This window comes from Aptenodytes patagonicus, chromosome 2 (genome assembly GCF_965638725.1).
Source record: "Aptenodytes patagonicus chromosome 2, bAptPat1.pri.cur, whole genome shotgun sequence".
In the NCBI taxonomy this organism is placed as follows: domain Eukaryota; kingdom Metazoa; phylum Chordata; class Aves; order Sphenisciformes; family Spheniscidae; genus Aptenodytes; species Aptenodytes patagonicus.
This window is the reverse complement of record NC_134950.1, coordinates 72028656-72051918: the sequence shown is the minus strand read 5'-3', so window position 1 is coordinate 72051918 and position 23263 is coordinate 72028656. Positions and strand designations below refer to the sequence as shown.

Genomic DNA, 23263 nt, shown 5'->3' with positions numbered 1-23263 from the left:
AAGCCTGAAGTTAGGTTGTGAAGAGCTTGGGGTATTTGTTTGTGAAGGGTTGGGATATTGACTTAGCTATGGTCAGCTGGGAGATAACTCTGAAAGGCAGAGCACCACGCTCAAATTCAGCCCAAACAATCCTGATGGGAGGCTGATCAGAGAGGACAGTAAGTAAACAAACTGATTTCCCCATGCATTGTGACTCAGGTTTCCAGACTGATATTATAATACAGTTTGCCTGGATTAAAAACTGGGCACTTTCAGTGATATAGTTGGCCCACTGATGCTCTTCAGGATTAAGGAACTACAGTTTTGAATTAGTGGCAGCTATAAATTAGTTCTATGGTACTGCTGTGCACATACCGTGTTAAGCCTATTTGTTTGGTTGTTATTAATTGGAGAAGGATGGCATGGGAATTGTCTATGCATAGCTAATTAAAGCCTTTCCAAAAGCAGGAATTTGGTGTTTGCAGGAAGCACTGATGGCCATGTTTCAAGAGACTGCAGCATTGTTTGTTTATCATGTTTGCTTTCATCCTACTCATACTATATTTGTGCAATCCTATTCCCACAGACTTCTATCAGTCACTTCCAGCAACTAGGAAATTCTATTTTCCTGACATATAACTCAGTTTCTGTCTTGTTTGTTTGCTTGCTTGCTTTTCACCTTTTCTTTTTTGTAACAGAGATTCGCAACAGGAAAAGGCGGGACATTGTGTATTAGGGGAAGATTCAGGCCTTGCTTGGTTTGTGCATCTTGTTTGTGCATAATTTGGGATCAGGATTTGGTGTTCATGTCCTTTTGTTTTGCTTTTACTATGGAACCAGGCTCATTTCTCAGAATCACCTGAGCATTTTCTTATGATAAGTTCCTTACTCTTCAGTCAACTTGCAAAATTGGCACTATCTCCTGCCTTTTTTTTTTTTTTGTAGTGCATTATAATTTGAGTTCTTTAGATCCTTCATTTTAATTAAAAAGTCTTACTTTAGGTTCTTGGCAAAGTTTTTTTTTCATGAAATGTGTAGAATGGAGGTGGTGCGGCTGTTTCCGGGAATACCTTTGTATTACATGGTTGCTCACAATTGCAGAATTCAGCCCAGTACTGACAATGTCTCCTGTCCACAGTGATAGGCATGAGCTTGCATCTGTGACTCCTGGTTCAAGTGAAGGACATTTCTTCCTACCTGATTTTTCTTTCTCTTTCATCACTTCTCCTAGAAAAGAAGAATTCAGGCAAAGGAGAGCAACAGCAGAGATTCGTGCATAGCAAGAGAATAGTTGTATCTGAAGACTTTTTACTGACTAGGTTGTGTGGCAGCAGGTGGGAGAAGAGCAAATGTCCTTCTTTCCTTCACAGATCTGTCAACCAACAGAGGCTTTACATTCCTCCAGATGGGGAGATGAACAGAAAACTCTTGACATTTCTCTCTCCTGTGTTACTGTCAGAGAAGAGAGGCTTGGTGGAAATGTTTGAAGGTAAACCTAGCAATAAGTTTGGGAATCTGACTTTTGGCCTTCACATTTGTTGATTCCATTTGCTTCAATTTAATACAGAAGTCACATAACTTGAACTGGCCTGCTTCAGTAAAGCATTCCATTTATGTGACTAAAATCCTTAATCTAAACCAGTTACATAGCGTGAGATAGCTTTAGGTACTTTGTGAGTGTTGCTAACCCCCAGGTTTACATGCAGGAGCTGTGTCAGCAGAGGGTTTACCCAAGTCAGCTTCATGCACAAGGATCCTTCCTGCTGTCTGATACAGTATCGTAAGTATGGAGAAGGTCTAATGAAGTTAATCTGAGTTATAGTTGACTAAATCTGGTGTAAATGAAGGCAGAAATCAGTACTGGGTCGACACATGGACTTAATAAAACGCTTCAATTCCTATCACAAAAACCTCCCGTCCCCTGCTCCTTTTTCTCTAGCGAGTCTTCTGTCATGGTGGGACTTTCCCACCTTACTTCCCCAGTAGAATCAACATGGATACCTTACTTTTTTAGTTATTGTTTATTTGAGCTAGCGTGGGCCAAACCTGTGGTAAACTAACTACAAAACTGTCCAGGCTGGTTCAGATCTGGTTTACTTTTACCTGTAAGATTATGAGATTGCTCCTTTAAGTGAGCAGGTTGTTACTTGTTTCTCTGTGAAGACTGTAACCAAAGAATTAAATTGTGTACACCAGACTGTGGCAAATAAGACTCAAAAAAATAATGTTATCTGTACTTGATCACAGATGTGACAGTGGACTAAAAGTTATCTGTCACCTTTACTTGCAGTGACAGCAACAGCTTCCAGCTTCTACCTCCTCTGCTTAATATGCCGTCAGCCATTTGTGTCACAAGGTCGGTGAGAAGGTGATGGTATGTTCAGAAAGAGGGCAACCTAATGGCATGAAGCCTCAAAACCAAAGCATTCTATTCACATGGCTACCAACAACTGATGTCATCAGGGCTGACTTATATGACATCACTGTCACACACAGCACTCTTGTTTGTGTGCTGTAACCTAACCAGGCCAGAAGGAAAAACATTACGCCGTGATTTATATACCTTCTGTAAGGGCCTGGCTGGTCATTTTTCCCGTTCCCAGGAAGGAAGGAAGAAGAACCCCGCCCACAAAGGATTCCCAAGCACTCCCACCTTTACTCATTTCATGGCCACTTCTCCTACTGGAAGTGTTCCCCTTCAGCTCGTTCCCTGGGCACTATCCTACCTTTCCAGTAATTTTCTCCCTGGCAAAAATACTAATGTAGTAAACCCTGTTCGTTAGCTGAGCACCTTCAGACTGAGGACAACAGAACTTACTCTGAATAACTTGTCGGGTTATTACAAGCCCAGTATCGAAAGATACCATGATAGAGGACAAAGGTTTAGAAGACTCATCAGCCTTTGATGTAGCACATCTCCTGTCATAAGGACACAGCTGAAGTGTTGGTTATTCAGCTTTGTTCTATATTCTAGCAAGTGTTTTAATCCTGTTTCACAATAGAATACATGGACGAAAGCATTTGATGAGATCTCAAGTACAATTTTTTTAATTTTTTTTTATTTTTGACATTCCATAGGAGTCATAGAAATCAAAGAAATAATGTTGGAGGGAGGTATTTCCTCAGTTCCATTTCATCACCACCGTCATCTTTGGCAGTGTTTCAGAAAGGATTTCTGAGGTATTCTTTGAAAAATAGCCCGATTATGATCCCATGGAAACCACTAACAAAATACTCACCAACTGCAACTGAAATCCATCCATTTCAAAATTTAAATAATGACATGCTGATTTGGAGAAAGGAAATAGAGGTAAAACTGAGAAGAAAAAGATTTTTATGCCCTCATTTTTGTCTAGCCAAATCAATGAGAAAAAGAATTTTTTCATGTATTTGTGTGAGGAAAAAAAAGAACATTAAGAGAACACTTTCCTTCAAGATATTTCCTTCATTTTCATGCTCTCCTTAAACTGGGATGGACAAGAAATAGCTCCTGAGCCTTGTAAGTAGGTCAATTGCAGTTCTCATGCCCGGACCACGTTCCCCACTGTGGAAAGCAGGATACCAGCGGTGCTTGCATGTATGCACTCTCTCTAGGTCGCATGGAGGCTTTTTTCTTTCCTCCCTGAACCCAGTCCCATTTCTCAGTGGGGTGGGGGGACATTGGGAAGCAATTATAATCTTTTGCTTTTGAATTGCTCCCAGGCATTTCCTATTCCTTCTTCTTCAGGTTATGTTAAATGTATCTTCAAGTTCTCAGCCAAATTAAGATTTTGCTATATAGTCATATGGTACGGGAGACTGATGGCTTGTGTATTAAACTGCCCCCAGACCTATGTAGTTGGTGTGTACATTAAAACTGCTTTTTTGGGGGCCTACAAATCTGGAATTATTTTCTGCAGTGGTGCCATTTCACAAGGAGTATGAAGAGAACCCTTCCTGCAAGTCCTCAGCACCTCACAGCCTCTTGGACAGTAAATGTGAGTTAAAACATGCCAGATGTCACACTTCCAGGATCTGTGTTTTGGCCATTAGCTATTCCATTAAAAATGGCTTCCTCTTTAAGGGGAAGCACAATTATTGTATTTTTTATCAGGCAAATAAAAATGCGTAATTTGACCATTAACTTCCCTCCATTCTTCACTTTTTCGCCTACAAAGTTACATGCACAAAGCTCAAGAGACGTGGGACTCGGACTCAAGCTCATCGCTTTGTAGCCAGTACTAACTTCATCTAAGGGGGGACCTAAACACTTTGGCCAAAACACAGTGGTGTTTGAATGATCCTTTTCCTCCCCATTCATCTACAAGTCACAGTCATTGAGACAGTTTCTGATCCCTCACAAAATCAGCGAGTTATAATCCTTTCTTGCATTTTCCAGGATTTCTGCATGAAATGGTACAACGTGAACATTAACTCTTTTTTTTGGCATTTAACTGGATACACTTCCACACTCTCGAGCCTTCATATTATTTGAAGGTCAGATTTAAATGGAAAAGGTAAATGTATATCAAAAAGACTGTAGTAAGTCAGAGTCTCCTTCTGAACCATTATATCTTTAAAATACAAAATGTTGAAAGTCTTGCCAAGGCAGTCTTCTTGGACACCTCTCGTCATGGGGCTGATGGGAAGGAGCTGCTACACTGGGTCCGGTGACTATGAACCGATTACGCAACTTTAATAGTCAAATATGCACTCAGGATAAAAAGAAATGTGCTCCTAAACATTAATAGAAAATGTGTGTATCACTTCATCTATCTGTCTTTTAATTAGGCACCTATAAATAAGCCGGCTGTTGCAAGGTGCTCTATAATCAGGTTACCTAAACGCCAGCCCTTTCCTAAATTAGCATTTACAATTATGTTAGATAGTTACAGATTCTTAATTGCTACTGTTTCTTCTAGTATTAGTATTAGTATTAGTATTATCATTGTTTAAGGAACAGGCAATATGCCCCATTGCAATTTTGCATGCATGCCTGGGAAAAAAAGTAGATGACATAAATCGCATGCATAATCTCAGGAGACAATCATTTTAAATCTTAATTGGCTGCCTTTTAAATATCATTTAAGGTCTCGTTTTCCCTGCCTCTCTCTCTCTAGTTAAGAAGGTGTTGTGTCAAAGTCTATTACCTTGCTGGACGTCTCGCCTCTAAGTTTTTTTAAAAAAACAGAACCATCAGCAGAGGTTTGAGAGGTCGATAAAGCTTTTAGATTTGGAGATGTTTTCAGGGAGCCCATTTCCTGCGGCTAAGAGTTGTTAATGGAGCTTAAGGAATTATCTTATGACTCGGGCTGGGAGAGCCGTATATTTCTTCGCTCCTGTTCCCTTGTCGAGGCTGAATATGCTGCTGTCAAACTCGCTTAATGAAAAGTAACGCGTCGCTGATTACAGTTTTATTTGGGCTCTATGTAAAAAGCACTGTTAATTTAGCATCCCCTCCTTTGTGTGTTTGAATTTGCCATGGCTGAATGATTTAGAGTCTCTCCGTTTCAAGCCGTTTCTCTATGATTTTTTTCCCCCCCTCCTCTCTTTCTTTCTCAGTCTGCCTTTATATATCTGCTTTGTACAGCCATGTGAGCTGCACGGCTTTCCCTTCCAGCCCCGTAGCCTCCTCTAAAAGCAGCTGAACCTGGTCTTTGACTTGTGCCATTGAATCAAATGGCAAAATTAATTTCTCACACTCTTTTGTTCATACTTAAAAAAAAAACCCCACCACCTTTTGAAAGACCACTGCATTTGGCGGCTGATCTAGAGATAAGGTTCGTGTACCAAAGCAAGAAACTATTTTCCCTCCCGCATAATTTATACGGTCTCATCTCAGCCTAGGCAATGTTTTGATGTGAGGGCAGACAGACACACGCACACCTACCAGACCTAATGCGCGGCCAGTCCGGAGGGATCTGCGCTTGTTACGTACCAGACATAAACTTACCCAAACTTGTTTTATAACGACAATGACACGAAAATGAAGGGACGGAGGTCCGATCCGCTTTTCTTTTGGCTTCTGATATTTCAGTGCGCCCGTGTTTTGCCCACAGTTTTATCACCTTCATTTTAGGTCCGGGGGGGGGGGAGGGGGGGAGGAGTTGCCTCCCAACTGACGAGCTGACCAAATTGCATTACTGGCCGAGCCAACGCCGCTCGGCGATGATTTATAGCGGCCTGCGGTGTGACCTGCCAAACGCCTGCCCAGGGCGGCGGGCGGGCGGGCGCTCGGCGCTCCGCCGAAGCCGGGGCACTTCGGCGGCTGAGGGAGATTTTTGGCCGCTCGGCGGAGGAGCCCTCTCCTTGCACACGCACAGGCAGCCTCGCACGCACACTCGGCTGTCGCTGTGTCGGCAGCAAGAACGAAGTCCCCTCCTGCCCCACGGAGCCTCTCTCGAGCGGACGCTGAAGCCCGCCGGGAGACCCGATGTCACCCCAGCCGGTCCCCGCACACACGGCCAAGGCGTGCACCCGCAAACCTCCCTGCTTTAAAATCGCCGTCGCGGCAGGCAGCGGGTTTTTCCCCCCCATCCCGCTTGCCTCCGCCAATGGTTGGAGGGCAGCCTAAACGCTCGCCTTTCCTCCCTTCCCTCTTCCTCGCCTCCTTCATCCCCACCTCCTTAGTTTGGCTGAAAATAATTTGCTTTGTCTAAAGGGTTTCAGAGGCAAAGCTCGCCGGCCGCCCCGGCTGCATTAAAATTCCTGCCGGCCCAGCCTTTAGCTGAGATCGCGGCTCCCCGGAGACTCCACTTTCGCTATTACTGTCAAGTACCCTTGACTCTTTATTTTTGCCCTTTTATCTATTACAACTAATTCGAGTTCTTTTGCCCTTTTCAGTTTAAGACGTGGGCTTTCTGTAAAGCCTCCCCCTGCCACCGAGCTCTCCGGGTGCAGAGCCTTTAGAAATTGAGGGGTTTACTGTCAAAATGAAAATTTCACTTCAAATTATCTTGGCTGATGCACGTTTTCCAGGCCGGGGGCTCCTGTCTGAGCCTTTTGACAGCCAGATCAGCAGAGGGGTTCAGTGATCTCGATAATATCATCCAAGAGAGCGAAAGTCAATACAATGACAGGGAATATGACTGGATACAATCCAATTACGGCTGCTCGCAGAGAGGGGAAGGGCTTGATCTGATCTCCGCACCCGGATTCCTTTATTCAGTCCTTGCACTAACAGGTCTCGCTAGAAACTTTGCGGGCTGAAGTATTGTATATTTTGGCTGGGTGCTGTCTCGGTTGCGTTTATCCTTGCCTATATATATATATATATATTTCGCATTGTATTCTTATTTATTGGGGGAGGGGGAGGCTGACGGGGAGCCGCAGGGGTGGGATGGGCGAGGAGGCTGGGAGGCAAGAAAGGTTCTTCTGCTTGTCCGGTGTCAGCTCGGTCCTTCGGGCGCTTTCGGTATTCCCCCGCGGCGCCGGGCGCCGCAGCTCAGGGGGTTTAGGCCGGTCTGGGTAAGCCGGGGTCTATTATTGCCTCGCAGTTTCTTTTCCAGCAGTTCTCCCCCTCTCCCGGTCCGGGCATCGGTAAAGTTTGTTCTCGTTCCCGGGAAGGAAAGGAAATCTTTTAAACGGCTGTTATCTAAGCGGTAAATGGGCTGCGAGTGCTCCTGAATCACACACGTCGAGAGCGCTCTTTCTCCCTCTCTGTTTTTGTTGCCTGCACTCTATTTAATGTCAAAACGGTAAAGCATCTGTCCTGAAGTGCTGAAATATTCATGGAGGACCAGCGATTCTCCATACTGGCAGAGGAGCTGGAAAGCTAAAACGGTTCTTCAAAAGATCAAATTTTCCATGTGAACCAATTGCTCCGCGCACGGCGGAGGCGACGCCGCGGCCGAGACCGGCCCTTTGGGGCCGAGCCCCGCTCGCCCGCAGCTCGGGGGGGGGGACGACGCTCCCGCCCCGCCTCGCCTCAGCGGGCAGCCGGCGCCCCCGCTGCCGCCCCGCCGCCCCTCGCCCCCGCCGGCCCGGGCGGCTGCCGGGGCGCAGCGCTGAGCCGCGGGGGCACGGTAAAGGGCGGAGAGCAGCCAGGCCCCCCTCCCGCGGATCCATCCTCCCGCGGCAGCGCTCCCCCGAGCCTCCTTTCCCCTCTCCCGGCAGCCTGTTGACAGCCCTTGGAATTACCGGGACCGGCTCCGAGGGGGAGTTTTGAAACCTAAAAGGTGTTTATTGCGCAATGCAAAACGCCACCACTTGTGTTACCTCTGAAACAGACAATTTATTGGAGTGAACATACCTTTTAACATATTCTCTCTTTTTTTGTCAAGATAAATTTGTGCAGTAGGTGTAAACTTAGTAGAAGTGCTGTTTGTGAATTATATGCTAACAAGGAAATCAGGAGGAAAAACTCTCGAAAAGTCTTTATAACTAATGTCGGCATGCCTTAAATTAAATCTGAATTAAAATTTCCCGTTTGTAAACTTTCGGATGTAAACTTTTTTAAGTAGGTCTACGCTATAGTACGTGCTTTTTGGACATGGAATTAAATAACTTTCACGACATTGATCCCTTTAAGTCGCAGCCAGGAGAAATTCTTCAGAACAGCAATGAGCAAAGTCTGTCCGTTGAACTGAGCAAACTGAACTTTAAATCCTCGTTCCTGTTGGTTTTAAAAAAAAAAAAAAAAAAGAAAAGTTTTATATTTAAATTTAAACTCTCGCAAGTCTCTTTTCAGTGTAGCTGACTCTTCAAGCGTTAGATAGTCCTTCGCCCCTCGGCGGGCCTGTTAGGAACAAAACATTTTGCTTCCTGATTTGGGAAACGCCAGAAACTCTTTGTTTGAGTCATGGTGGGCCAAGTTTGAGAGCTGCCCCTTGAGCACGTTGGCGCCGTTCCCCACCGCGCGTCCCAAGGCGCCCGTTTCCAGAATGGCTCCTTTGGTGGTAGCCCAGGAAACTGTCGTGTTGCTCAGGGCTTGGTTCAAAGTACTGTGCCTGAACAGGGGGTCGTGAAACACCCCGTCCACCCAGTTCCTGAGGTTGGTGACCGGCGAATCCTGGTGCCTGTCGATGACACCGACCGGGGCGGAGACGGCGGCGGCGGCGGCCGAGCCCCCCTGCCGTTTCAGCATGCAGGAGGGGTACTCGGCCTGGTTGAGGGAGGTGGCGGTGTGCGCCAGGGACCAAATCCTGGGCTTCGCCTCCAGCAGCTGCTGCCCCTGCTGGAAGCACATTTTGGACTCGCAGCCGCGCTGCCGGGCGCCGAGCAGGTCGGGGCCGCACTCCGCCGCCGCCGTCTTCAGGCAGCTCCGCGCCCGCTCCGCCGCCGCCGCCTCCTCCTCCTCCTCCTCCTCCTCCCCGGCGGCGGCGGCGGCCGGCGGCGGCATCTTGGCGGGGGGCTCGGCGGCCCGCGGCGGGTGGCCGCCGCCCGGGTGCGGGAGCGGGAGGGGGTGCGGGAGCGGGTGCGGGAAGGGCCGCCTCAGCTCGCACTCCGAGCTCTCCGACTCGGCGGCGTCCAAGTCCTCCAGGTCGCTGAGCTCCAGCTCCTTCTCCTCCTTGCCCGTGGGCTCTGCGGGGTGGGGGCGGGGGAAGGGACAGCAAAAACAAGACACACGGTCACTGGCGGCGCCGCGCTGCCCCCACGAGCGAGGCCCGCGGCCGCCCCCACGAGCGAGGCCCGCCCCGGGGGCGACCTGGCGGCCGAGCCCCCACGGCCGAACCGCTAAGCGCCTGTTTTTAGCAGGGTACCCTCGGCTTTCCCGCTCTTCATCGCCTCTTCCTGCGAACCCTCCTCCTCCTCCTCCTCTTCCTCGTAGGGCCGCTTCTCGTCCGAGCACTTGTTCCGCGGGGGCCAGGTCATCTTGTTCTCTTTCTTAAGCCGCCGGCGGGCGTTGGCGAACCAGGTGGAGACCTGGGTGAGGGTCATCTTGGTGATGATGGCCAGCATGATCTTCTCGCCCTTGGTGGGGTAGGGGTTCTTGCGGTGCTCCTGCAGCCAGGCCTTCAGCGTGCTGGTCGTCTCCCGGGTGGCGTTTTTCCTCCGCGTCCCGCCGTCCATCGTGCCGTACCTGCGGGCACAGGGGAGCACCCGCAGGGTGACACGGCGCCCTCGCCCCCCGCGGACCTGCCCGACGCGGGATCCCAGGGCCCCGGCCCCGGCCGCTTGCCTGCGGCACCCCCCGGCGGGCGGGGGTGGCTGGACCGGGGAGGGGGGAGACGGGCGAGGACAGCTCGGCTTTCAGGGGGCGACCTGCCTCGAGAATTCAGGCCGAGGAAGAGGCAAGGATGAAGGGCTCGTTCAGCTAACAGCAGCACCGGGCAATGCAAATCCCCGCTGTGCCGTGGCGGTGGTGGCGGAAAGAGGGAAGAAAGCGCCTGCCTTTATTTGCGGTAAAGTCAATCTCAACGTTTCGGGCAGCGGGGAAATCCTGGCAGCTTGCAAACGCACAGAAATCCCGCTTTCCTCTTGTTTGATCAGTCCTCCCCAAACAGAATACATCTGGGTGACCCCAGGGTGTAACTGTTAATAGAAATATATTTCCTCTTACTCCTTTTATTAGCAGTCTCTCCTACCCTTTTGTTCCTGAAATTGTAGAAACCTAACGCAGACGACACCGGGCTGCAACTGAATATTTAATGCGCGTCCTGCGGGAAAGGTCATCGGCGCCCGATGGGCCTCAAAGCTGGAAACGGTGCGTAAGTGGTTTTGCGCTGGTTTCAAACTAATAAACATACCAGAGATGCCCGGGCGCCTAAGCCTGACTCCGCGCAGGAAAAGATAATTACCGCCCCCGTGGAGAGGGACAGCCCCCCCGCCGCCCGTCCGGGGGGCGGAGGACCCCCTGTCTGTGTGCCTGCGGGAGGGGGACGTTTCGGTGGGGAAGGGGAGGCGGCATCGCTGGGGCCGGGAGGGAGATGCTGGGCGGCGAGGAGGCAGGTCCGCGCCTCGGCCCCGCAGCGGGGCGGGCGGGAAGGGGTGGGGATCGCGGGTGGGGGGGGCGGCGAGCCGGGCCGGGGTGGGCTGTGCGCTTACCTGTCGTACTGGTACTGGCTGAGGGTGTGATCGTAGGGGTAGTAGGCAGCCGCCGGGGCGATGCCCGCATGCGCAGACCCGCTCCCGTCCTTCGCCTCCAAACTGTTCTGCAAGAGACACCCCGCCGCCGCCCTCAGCCCCCGCCGCCCCCGCCGCCGGCAGAGCTCGGGCCCCCGCCCCGGCCCCCCCGGGTCTCGGGGGGAGGGGGGGGGGCGCGCCGGACCTTCCCGGAGGCTCCTCGGCCGCGGCGGCCGGCGAGATCAATAGAGACATTAACTCGCGCTGTTACGGTGCCAGGAAAAAAAGAGGGAAACGGAAAAAAAAAAGGCTGGCTGGGAAGAGCGCATCGTTTTTTGGCAGCCGGGGTGTGGGCCGCCCCAAACCACCCGCCTGGCCGGGCCCCGCGCGCTGGGCCGCCACCCCGTCAGGCGCGACTTTTAATTGCGTTACCGTGAGAACCGCGCCGGGCTTGAATATTCAATGACCGCGGGGCTGGACGCGCCGGGCTTCCGCGCCCGTCGCCGAAAGCGGGCAGGCGCGGGGGAGCGGCGGGAGGCTCGGGGAGCAGGAGGAGAAGCAGCGCCCGGGGCTGCCCCCATCGCGGAGGGGTCCCGCCGACCGGCCACCGCCCGCGGGGGGAGCGGGGGTCCGGCGGGCGGCGCGGCGCGGCGGACGGGCGGGAGCATTCCCCCCCTCCCCCGGCGGCTTACCAAGGAGTAGAAGGCGGGGGCCTCGGTGCCGTAGGTCACGTAGTTTCCATAGCCCTGGGGCCCGGCGTAGGGGCCGCCGTAGACCCCCAGGGCGGCGGCGGAGTTGAGCTCGTGTCGGGCGGTGGCGAGGAGCCGGCTTTCGTACACCGGGCAATAGACGGGGGTCTGGGCGGAGGCGGCCGCCCCCGTCTCGGCCAGCGTCCGGCCGCTGGACTCGCAGCAGGTCGTCAGGGAGTTGGTGCTCATCAGGAACTGGAGGGAAAGAGAGCGGCGCTGAGGGCGGGGGGGGGGGGAACTTCCCAAACTGTCACCAAGTTTAGGGCTTTTTTTTAATCAGGTCGCAGCTTTGGGGTGTCACCCTCCTCCCCCCCCCCCCCCCCCCCCCCGTATTTTACTTCAATCGGGGTAAAAACGCTCTGGAGAAACGCAGAGGTGCAAGTATTTTATCAGTTAAAGAAAAGCCACCACGACAACAATCAAACGCCCCGTGACTGTGGGCGTTTAATCCTCTGTAATACGTTGCTCCAGCCCTTTGCATTTAAAAACTAACTTTTCTGGTGTGTTCTCACAAGACTGGCTTTACACCGGTTTTCCCCTCTTGCAGCACAATGCTTTCCCATCTGCGTTTTTAAACCTTTTTTCTGAATCACTCATGCATATTTATTTTGACTGCAGATTTCTAGCAGCCACGCACGCATCTGTTATTAACCTGCTGGTTTAGAATATCCCATTATGTTTCTACGGTCCGGACCCCAGTACTTTCGTGTTTAACTGGTAAACTGTGAATTTAATCGGGAAAGAGAAAAAAGCGCGGGGGGGGGGGGGAGAGAGAGCAGGTGGGGGTTGGGGGATCTCTAGCTCCCCTTCTCACCTCCCTCATCTCTGTAATCCTCCCCCACGCATCGTTATCACCCCCAAACACCCTAAATCCCGCGTGTGCCCTCCCGTTTTAAAATATGTGCGCGAGATATAACTTGAGCATCTTGGAAGGATGCGGAGCGAGCAGCCGATTTCCCGCTCCCGCATGCTAGAAAGGATCGCTGCCGCTCCTAGCCCTGGACGGAAGTAATCGGTAAGGACTGAAATTCAATCAATTAACGTTGGTAGGCAAAAAGTCTTACCTGGGGTGCAGAGGAGTAAGGGTAGCCAAACTGAGGATATGACATGGTACAGAGGCTCCCAGTTATCTAGAAACAAGGCGAGACGTCTGATCTGCACGCTATTGCAGCCTGGCTCTGCTCTATTGTACCAATTGATTGGTAACCACAGGTCCCTAGATGCTTATAGGACGAAGCAGAAAACCACATTTAATTTATTTACATGAAATCTTAAACTTTCTTTCTTTTTTTTTTTAACCCAAGAAGAAAAAAAAAAAAAGATGTATAGTGATTTTAGCACCTTCCCCTCTGCAGCTACGAAACAGAAATAATTGTTACGTGTGGGCTCCGAGGATGGCAAAGGTGACGGAAGAAATACATGCTTTGCACCCATGTAAAAATAAAGGGGGGGGGGGAAGTGATACAAATACATCGGTTCAGAAGCACGTTGTTTCAAAAGAGCCGAGCCTCTGACGTCACGCAAAACCTATTCAAATTAGCCTGCCTGTAAGTTTAACATTCATTTTCGGGACCCTTTCCCCCAGCGTGGAAAACAGACTCTCCAGCATCCCTCTCGGCCTGCCTAACAGCAGCGAAAGTTTGGAGAGCTCTCCGGCAGCGGCTACGCCTGCTTGCAACATTTCTATGTATTTCTGCGGGGAAGGGAAGGAAATGAATGGTTTTAATCTGAAGGATCAATGTTGTATCAGCTAAGATTTCCCCCCTACCCTCCTTCGTCACTGAAGGGCTGGTAAGCACTTTTAATTAGAAATTAATTAATGAGCAGCTGCTTCTTCCCACCCCACAGTAATGATTAGTCTCAATTACAAACAAGACGTATGAAGGGACACACGACTGAGTCTTCATTTAAGATTTAATCAACAGTTAAAATTAGCGCTAACGCTGACAATAAAGCACATGACATGCAATCCTGCCTTTCTTTTCGGCTTTTATTCCAGACGTGTGATTACAGGTAGAAAACCCTACAAGCGTATTCCGGGGAATGATTGAAAGGACGTGACTTTTCACGTTAAAACGGCTTTGATCCCGTCGCAAACCTCCGCTGGAAAAGCCAGCCCCTCGCGGGGCGGAGGGCCGTATCCAGCCTGCCTGTGCTCCGAGGTGCGCACAGCTGGGGGGGGGGGGGGAATTAGGGAGGGGGGCCCAACTCAAATGTGCCAAGTGCCGTTTCTCACCGGCGAGCAAACATCCCTTTTTCCCGGTGGTGAGGTGGTTCCCCGGGGCTACGGCGGGACCCCCGGGTGAGGGAGGGCCTGGGAAGGAGTCTCGCCTCCATCACCCCCCCTTCTCTCCAACCCGCCCCCACCGCTGCCATCGGACTCCCTGCCTTCTGGGGGCTGGGACCCCTCCACACAAGCAGGCAGCATCATCCACCCCCCCCACCCCCCCGCCGCTTCACCCTCGGAGGGGGCAGGCTCCGTGCTGCCGCCCGGAGGTAGCGGCCGTCGGGGGGAGATGCCGGGGCTGCCGGCCGGCGGAGGTGGCCCTTCGGCCACCTCCGCCGGCCGGCAGCCCCGGCATCTCCCCCCGACGGCCAGCTACCGCCGGGGCAGGGCGGGCGGGCAGCCGGCGGGCGGGTGGAGGAAGCGGAGGAGTCAGCTCCGAGGCTGAAGCTCGGCTGCTGGTGCGGTTGAACGCTGCTCCGTGGTGTGCAGACTTGCTCAGAGAGATTCCTGGGTTCAGACATGTGAATAGCCCCAGGGTCACACTCTAATTAATGATGATGTTCTCTTCTTCTCCCCAGCTGGAAGACTGCCTCCCAGAAACGAATCTGCCCACACTGACAGCTCGATTGAGGGTGATTGATGACTATCTGGAGACCACAGTACACATAATATAATATCTGCTGCGTAATTGCTTTAATTTACAGATGAAAATACTAGTTCTCGGATTGAGTTAGACTACAACGAGCGGCGTTTTATGGCGCTTTAGAGTGTTTGCAAATAAAAGATATCAGATACAGTACATGCAAATCATCCTGACAGCTCAGTATCTGTAGCCGGGAGAAAGGTATAAAGAACGGGAATCAAATGACATTAATAATCGGTTTTGAATTCTGTATTGATTGGGGGGGGAGGGGGGGGGGGGGAAGAAAGTGCCTATTCTTTCCTCACCTGAAATGCTAATACCTTCTTCTTTCTGGGAATATAACTCAGCCATTGGGTTTCTGTTAGAGAAACGCTCCTTTATTCCTCCTGCTACCCCGGTGCTGCCGGGGTATAATGATACTTTTAGCTACTATTTACAAGCAGCTTCCTCCTCTGCGGCGTGCTGACGGGCTGCTGCATTGTTCGGGCAGAAAAGACACCCGGTGTTTACACAATGGTCTGCAGGCAGCGTTCGGTGCTGCTCGCTCTGCCTCCTGCGCTGATTGCGCCGGGGGATGTTTGTTTAAGCCCTGGAGTGTAACTCACCGGTGCTAGGGAAGAAAACAGTTGCACTTATCTCAAGAGCGGCTCGGTGTAAAGCACTATAATTAGCTGGGAGAGCTAGAGAACTGCCTGGAGAAGTCCTCGCAGTTTTCCAGGCTACAGTTTGGGAGATGTCCTGGTGTTGTGGCGGTTTTTGTGTGTCTCCCCCCCCCCCCCCCCCTTTCTGATACTACTGCAGATGTCAACTCCGCAGTGGCCCACAGAAGACTACAGGTTTTGATATTTAGATGAGTCTATTAAACTTTAAAATACAAGGTGAAATTCAATATTTATAGTCCTTGCCTATTTATATATCACAGTTGTCTTTCACTACACCATGCAAATACTCTGGTGCCCATTTTTGCACTGAACTTTCCTGTATTAATCATGATAATTATTTGTCATTTTTCTTTGCAGCCTGCCTGCTCTATTACTTTACCCCCGGTCAGCTTTGTGCCAGTTCCAATCTGTATTCCCTAGAAAGCAGTCATTAAAAAAAACCCAACAAAAAAACACAGCAACAAAAACAAAAGCCAACAACAGAACACTTAATAACCTTAAACACTTAATAACCTTAAACGCTAAAAGCTGGCATTACATCTTCCTCCAGCGTTCATGTCTTGTTTCACTTACAGTCTACAAATAATGGTCCTTTGTTGATAAGAAACTCAACACAATTATATTTCATCTTGAATTTTTGGTGCCAGTGCACAAACATGCAATAAGCCCCACAATGATTTAAAATAACCTTTGTGGTTCTTGCACATAAACAACGTAACACTCTTCAAATCTAAGCAGTGGATTGGACTGCTGAATGCTGTGGGCTATATCCTTAAGCATTTGGAAAATGCAAGTCTTTGCTGTGCAATAAAAATTGATCCTTGTCAAAGCCCCTCTCCTGTACGAAGCAGTTAACAGCTTTCGAGAGACACACGCTGCTTTCTCCAAAGTTTGAGCAAGCAAACCCATCACGATCAATAGGAAACGCTGGAGAGTTCCCCTCTTGAGTAAGCCTGCACACCCAGGCGAGCAGGTATTTTAGAGCCAAAGCCCAACTAAGTCTCCCTCCGAGGGTTATGCGTTTCTTCTCCGAGAACCTGGAGCCAACGTTCATACAAGTTTTATCATAAAAGCATGAAACGAGAAGGGAACGCTGTGATGCTGGAACAGGCCACAGCAGGTAAAACAGAGAACCTCTCTTCAGGACTAACGCTTTGATGGACGTCTTCAGGGACATGATCTAGAGGCAGTTAATACAGCTACACTTTTACTATCTGCATTTTCATCGCCTCCTCTTTTGGAGGGGTTATTGCCACTCCTGGAAATATTTCAGCGACGGAATTTGCTTATGGGCTAAACAGACTTTAGCGAGCTCTTCCAGTCGACTTTGCTTTGTTTTCACGTTACAGATTTAAAGCAACCTTGACACCGCCTGACAAACGCTGTGAAGCTCTACATGTTGCCCATTTGGGATCTGACATGGAACCGAGGGCAGCCTACAACATTTTCAAGTAGATTAGCTCCCATAAAGTCGCTATCGACAGTAAATACGATTGTTTTTCCTGAGCCCACCTGAGGTGTAATTGCATCTCCTGCACTCTGAATCGAGGGACAGCCAGCTGATACTGCCTACCTGCACAAACCTATGCAATGGCTTGCGATCGGTAGAGCTATGATGACAAACATAACAGTTGCATAAGAAGGAGCAGCTAATTAATTTACTCAGATTACAACTACACGTAAAATCAGTTGTTCAAAGCTATCCATTTGAATGCTTTCATTTTGTAAGTCTTCAATCCTCTTGGCAAACAATCTAGATTAAAGCAGAAAGGCCTCACATGCTCATTCTGTTCTTTGTATTTATTAACTTTTCACACTTCAGAGCTAGAGCCAACACACGCGCTCACACACACACACACACACACGGAGGGACAAAACTTTTCAGCAGGAGAAGCAAACGCTGCGACCTGGGCAGCTGCTGTATGGCCAGATGGACCCTACAACCTATCCACATTTACCTGCCCGCTGCAGAGCATCGCAACTACGCTTTCGCTAGCAAAGCAAAGACTGTGTAAGGTTCCTCTTTCCAGCTCCTGCACCCCCAGCGCCGCAGACTCGTAGGCATTCAAACGCCACCGCCTTTAAGCTGTCTGGCAGCGGACAGCTTGAACATACTTCCCCGCGAAGATAAAACTTTCCTACTTGCAAGGTCAAATTCTACGCCTTTTGAAGTTTGCCTTAAAATCCAGAAAGTTTGACTCGATACCTTACCTTAGCGCTCGCTGAATATCATATCCACACCCCCTTCCCAAGAAATAGCACATATGTTAAAATACATTTGCCCTCTGTCCTAGGTAAAGATTGCACAAAGCCAAATGATTCATCACAGATAGTTTCTCTTCCCTCCAGCAGTTCGTTTTCAGCTGCCTGGCTGCTAAAGCAGGCTCCGAAAGGGGGGAGGGGGGATAAACCCCACCGCTCCCCCCCACCCCCCGCTTCCGTAGAGGGAGAGAGACACACGCGAGCATCACCACCAAAAGAAGAAGAAAATTTTTACCTGCGATCACGCCAGGCTTCGGCTAAAACCTCGTAGCGATGGCTGTGCCATGGCAGGGCTTCTCTCCCGTCTGCGCTGGCTGACTTTGCAGGGAGCTACGGAGAACTAACGCAGACATTTCTCAGTGTGCAATACCTGAGCGGAGCGGTACAGTGCCTTCGGTCCCCAGGCGCCACAGCCACTTCACTAACCCCCTGTACCAGAGTGACGTTCAAGTGAATAGCTCCACTGATCACACTCTTTCCTACTGATTAACACTTTCCAACGCCACCGGGCACTCCACTTCCAACTTTTCCCGTTTTAAAACAGAAGCAGCCGGCACCGCTTGCTTCCGCGGGTTATAAACGCCGTCTGGGGCGTGGGGGACACCATAATTAATAGCAGGTTAGTAAAATTAGTGCTGCCACTCCAATTGTTGTCCTTGTTGCCAACAATAATTGCATTGATTCTGGAAGGACACGAATGTCCTCCATTTAACCTAATGATCTGCGGGTTGCACACGCTGTAAGGCAGCCGTAGCGTTGATTAACTGCGCGCACCTCCAAACTATCATTTATCTCTGCGAGTCACGACTGAAAGGCGCTAAACTTACAGGCAACTCTCCCTGCCTCTCTCGCCGTCTTTGTTTCCCTCCCGTTTGAGGAGGCGGGCTGGGACGCCAGCGCTAGCCCTGCGCGCCGGAGATGGGCACCTGTACCTGTCCACCCATCGGCCTTAGCTTTATTCATAGCCCTGGGGCAGCGCGGCGGAGCCCGGCGCCGCGCAGCTGCCGGGGGCTGCGCGGGCCAGCGCCCCCCGGCCGCGGGGAGGGGGCGGGGGGGGGGCGGCGCGGCGGCGCCCGGCTCCGGGGACCCGCTCCCGGCAGCGCCCCCGGGGCCGGCCCCGCCGTCGCCGCCCGCCCCGGGCGCGGCCCGCCGGGGCTGCCCGGGCACCGGGGGCTTCCTCCGGGGGGTGGGGGGGGGGGCAGCGGAGGGGGGGGGGGGGGGCCGGGCGCCGCAGGCAGGTCGGGGCGGGAGCGCTTGCTCCCGCTTATCCCCTCCGTCCTCCTGCGCCCGCCCGCCCGCCCGTCCGTCCGTCCCGCGCGGTCTCAGCCGCAGGCTGCTGCCGCTGCCGCGCTCCCCTGCGGAGAAGTTACTCGGGTCCGAGGCTGGACGGTCTTAAATGTCTTTCCTGGAGTGCAGCCCCCTCCACCCTCTCACCCCCGGGCGCCAAGACCCGCTCCGGGCTCCTGCCCGCTGCCCGGGGGCCGCGCAGCGCCCAGGCAGCCCTGCGGGGGCCTATTGTACGCCAAGTTTTACAGCCCAGTCGGTACTTTCTTTTCTTAATTGTTTGTTCAGCGCGAAAAGGGACAAATCGGGATTGACAGAAGGGGGAGGAGGGATCAATATCATTCCTGTTTAAAGGCGCAAGCCTGGGCAGACGTCTCAATAAGACAGAGGAGGAGAAAAAGAGAATATTATATCCTACCTAATTAAGCGAAGACAAAGAGGTGTGGGGAGAAAGGTTCAGGAGAGGTGGGGTGGCAATGGGAATTTTTAATCCGGTGTCTTCCCACCGTAACCACCAAGGCTGAACAATAACGTTAATAGGGAACATCTGTACATCGACAGATTTATTCTTGCCAGGGCTCTTTCATGCCTGTGTCATTTGCATGGACCCGTGCTCGTAATGTTCGACACACGCTGCACCTTGTAGTGCAATGACAGGGTAAATCTGATGAATGCTGAAACTGGGAAATCCTCTTCTCTTTCCCCTTTCTCCCTCCTCGGATTGCCCTTGCAGCTTCCAAGGCGGGGAAACCACACAGAGAAGGAAAACGTGAGCCTTCTCCCCATCTGCACTTGTAAACAGAAAGCCAATCACGCAGCGAGCCTTTGCGTTTTAAGGCAGAGTAACAAACCCACAGCGACGCGGATGCCTGGGCTGCCCGCCCGGCGCTGGCCGGCCTGCCTGCCTGCCGGCCGGCCGGGAAGACGAGGGGTACGTGGCTCGGGACGGGGGCATCGCTGCGCTTCCCAGCCACCCCGTGGGACTCTTACGCCTTCCCCAAATCACCCGGGAGCGCAGGAGGCGTGCGTGCTGCCCCCGACCCGGCCCTGCGGATCTGGGCTTTCCCTTTCTTCCCTTCGCCCGTCCCGCTGGCGCTGCCCCCGGGGCTCCTGCCCCGGGCTGCCTCCTAGCCCGGCTGCTCGGCTGCAGGCAGCCCCGGCGCGAAGCGGGGCCGAGGCTCCCGGGGGCAGCGCCGTGCCTGCGGGGGGAGCCGCCGCCCCGGGGGGGACCCCTCCGCCGACCCCGTCCAGCCGTCCGCCCGGCTGAGCCCCTGTTTTACAGGGTGGGGTCACATCTCCCCTCCGGCCCAAATGTGCTTCGGGGGGACCGGGACCCCGCGGCCTCCCTCCGGCCCGGAGCCGCCGCCGCCGCCGGCGGAGCCCGGGAGCGCGGCGGGAGCGAGGGGTGCCCGCGGCCCGGGTGCCCGGGGAGCTGCCGCCCCCGACTTTCCTGGCGGCAGAGCAGCAGGGGGGAACTACTCTGGTGAGGTGCTGGGGGGCCGCTGGATGCAGCTGCCCCCCTCCCCTCCCCCCCTTGAAATGTGCTACGATGTTCAAGGGCAGGAGGCATCGTTCAAAAAACCAGTTTTTATATTAACACCTGCCACCAGTAACACTACATTAATATCTATCTTTCGTAATGTAACGACCTCAGTTCCAGGAGATCAACATTTTTTTATTATTTCAGTGATGGTTAAAGGAAGCAAGCAGACTCTTGAGTCTGCCTCTTCCAATTTGCTCACGTTGACCTGCACACCTTGGAAATTGCCACCCATTGCCACTTTGACCTACGCACCAGAAAGCACGGTGGCTTTCTGACAAAGACCGGCCTAGCCAGGCAGGAGGGAGATCAAACAGAGCAGAGCTGAAATCCCACTAGACATGCATGCAAGTCAACCATAGTGACCTGAAGGACACAGCCACTGAGGGAACACAGCTCACCAATAAATCCGGGAAGGTGCTTGCAACCAGAGCAAAAGCTTTTGGGAAGCACTCCCAAAAAAATCATGGGCCGCAGCCCATGGCTGGAAGGGCATTTGTAGATTTTGCTTGAGGTTATTCATTATGTTGTTACAGATTCTCTTTCTCCCTCTCTTTTTTTTTACATGACCAATAGTACTAAGGTTTCAACCATTTTTAATGTTTAAGCTATTAAAAGGTGCTCTTTTCACAGTAGAAATGGTATTGGTCCTGTCTGTCCTGGCGTTCTTTAGCATTCTTTCCCATTTCTGTAGCTAGATCAATGCCCTCTCTGCTGTGAAAAGGCCATCATTAAATGATACCAAGTGGTTAAAAACCTTAATTTTCCATGTCATTAGACAAACAGCACTGGTGATAGCACCACATACTTCCATTCAGAAAGGGAATATCATTTAATTGCCAGTGTCAATTCCTGCAGCACCGTGGCTGCTCTTTGAAGACCTACTTTCTAAGAGATCAGGTGGGAGAAAACACTAGCTTGATCTCTTTTTTTTTTTTGGCCTTTATTTTCCTGTTGAGGTTATTAAAGCACACCTAGTCAAGGAATAATATACTAATGCTTGTCTCATAACTCATACACACTATAAAGGTCCTGGAAACACACTAGCTTAATCACGAAACCTCTGAGATAATTTACGTAACTGGAATAATTTCACAGGAAAGCCAATATAATTCAGAATGTAGTAAATACATGGATAGAAATCAGATTTTTGCTGAAACTATTTTTGTCCTCATCTGGTTTGGGTGCCAAGTTTTATGCTAGCCTCAGAGCAACAAGGTTTATCTTAATGTGCAGGGATCCGTACAGGTACATTTCTTTTCCTTTTCTCACGTTAAATTCATTATGTGGTGTTCAAAAGACATATACACATTAGAAAACCTTTAGGCATTTCAGCGTAAAAGGGATGGTTTATTAAAAGGATAGGTTATTACTTTGAACAATGACTTCAGTGTGTACATTTAAATGTGAAATGTTTATCTGGTGCTGACCTGCATTGTACTGATCTGAACAACCACACTTTTATTCATAAACGCGTGCCTAAGCTGATAAAACACATTTTTTTTAGATTCTGTGTGATCATTTGTGGGTCTTTTGTAGTCCACAATGATATAGGCTCATAATTATTTTTTCAATAATTTCTAAGCAAGTGTTATCATAACTCCATTTGTGAGCTCATGATTTTGAGAAGATACATATTCTGTGGTAGAAAAAAATGTTGATGTGGTTAGAGAAATAGCTAAGGCTGTCTTAGAGTACTCAATATATGGATGGGCGGAGAAAATTATTTTTTAGTAGGAAAAAAGCATCATTTTAAGTGCTTAAAAGCTTAGCCATTTCAACCCTCCTTGAAGACCCTGAAAAGGCAGAAGATACCGGGTGAGTCAGTAGCACCAAGTTCTCCTTCCTGCACTGCAGCTTTGCCTGAGCGGGGAGGGCAGCCCGAGCCTGCAGACCTTGCCCAGGTGAGCAATGCTACTGAGGTGGAGCTCCAGGGGAGCAATGCAGGAATAAGCTCCTTCCTCCGTGTTATACAACTGAAGAGAAGTGGACCTCGGGTCTAACCCCACCGATCTTCCCGTGAGTGAGTAGTTCCGTGAAATGCTGCTTGTGAGCGATCACTTCTTGCACAAAAGTGTTTACAGAAGAGAACTGCGTGTGCCTCAGAAAACAAAGATGCAATTAAAGCAGCGTTTGTAGTTTCCAGTTAGGGTTATCTTTCAATGCAGGATGAACCATCATTTTTTCCTGCTAATTATTTTCATTAGCTGTTTTAACTTTTCCTGAGAGCTCTTAATAATTGCTTCAGAGCAGAATGTGTAAAACTGAAAATTATTTATGGCACTGATTAGAACTACAGAATACTAATATGGGTAGTCAGGAATAATTTACCATAGCAGGAAAAACATTATTTAATTGTTTAATATAGAAGTTTAATTGTGCTTGCATATAATTATCATGTAAATATCACCGTGATCACTTTAAGAGGTTATTTCTAAGTGTGCCAAAATTCTGAAGCAATCTGAAAAGAATTAATTTCTTTCTTGCCTCCCTTCACAAGTCTCTCAAGTGCACTATATGTTTTAACTTAAACCAAAATATAGCCAAAGGCAGACAGGAGTTCCAACAGTGACCAGTGTAATACTCACTGCTTTTAATTACTGTAACAATAAATCACACAGGAATGTCCTCCAGGAACTAAATGATTTTCTAAAAACATTTGAGAATATTTTTGAAATTCAATTAATTGAAGGCACCAGATAAAAGGTACACATTCTTAATGGCTATAAAATAACCCTAAGGGATGTAACTGAGCTCCAAGCTTAACTTCAAAGTGTGACAGAAATACTTACTGTATTACTTTAAAAGTATTCAGATCAATGAATCAGTTAAAATTACTTATACATTTACCAACCTTTTCATTTTCTTTCTGAATATGATAGAAAGAATTGCTCTCATTTCCCAGGATACAAAAAGCAGTTGAGACCTGTAAAA

At 50.3% G+C, this 23263-nt stretch overlaps 1 protein-coding gene across 2 annotated transcripts; it reads right to left on the bottom strand.

Moving 5' to 3' along the window:
* Window positions 1-8591: 8591 nt before the first annotated feature.
* IRX4 (iroquois homeobox 4) lies at window positions 8592-17975 on the bottom strand. Of its 2 annotated transcripts, none has more exons than XM_076332235.1 (6): window positions 17741-17975; window positions 12776-12841; window positions 11655-11906; window positions 10945-11051; window positions 9660-9979; window positions 8592-9480 (listed from the first exon to the last, which is right to left on the bottom strand). In XM_076332235.1, exons 2-6 carry the CDS (start codon window positions 12818-12820, stop codon window positions 8699-8701), a joined length of 1506 nt encoding a protein of 501 aa, XP_076188350.1. In that variant the 5' UTR covers window positions 12821-12841; window positions 17741-17975; the 3' UTR covers window positions 8592-8698. The 2 variants fall into 2 exon arrangements, with proteins under 2 accessions (XP_076188350.1, XP_076188351.1); XM_076332236.1 differs by lacking the exon at window positions 17741-17975 and adding an exon at window positions 17455-17480.
* Between the last annotated feature and the right edge of the window lie 5288 nt (window positions 17976-23263).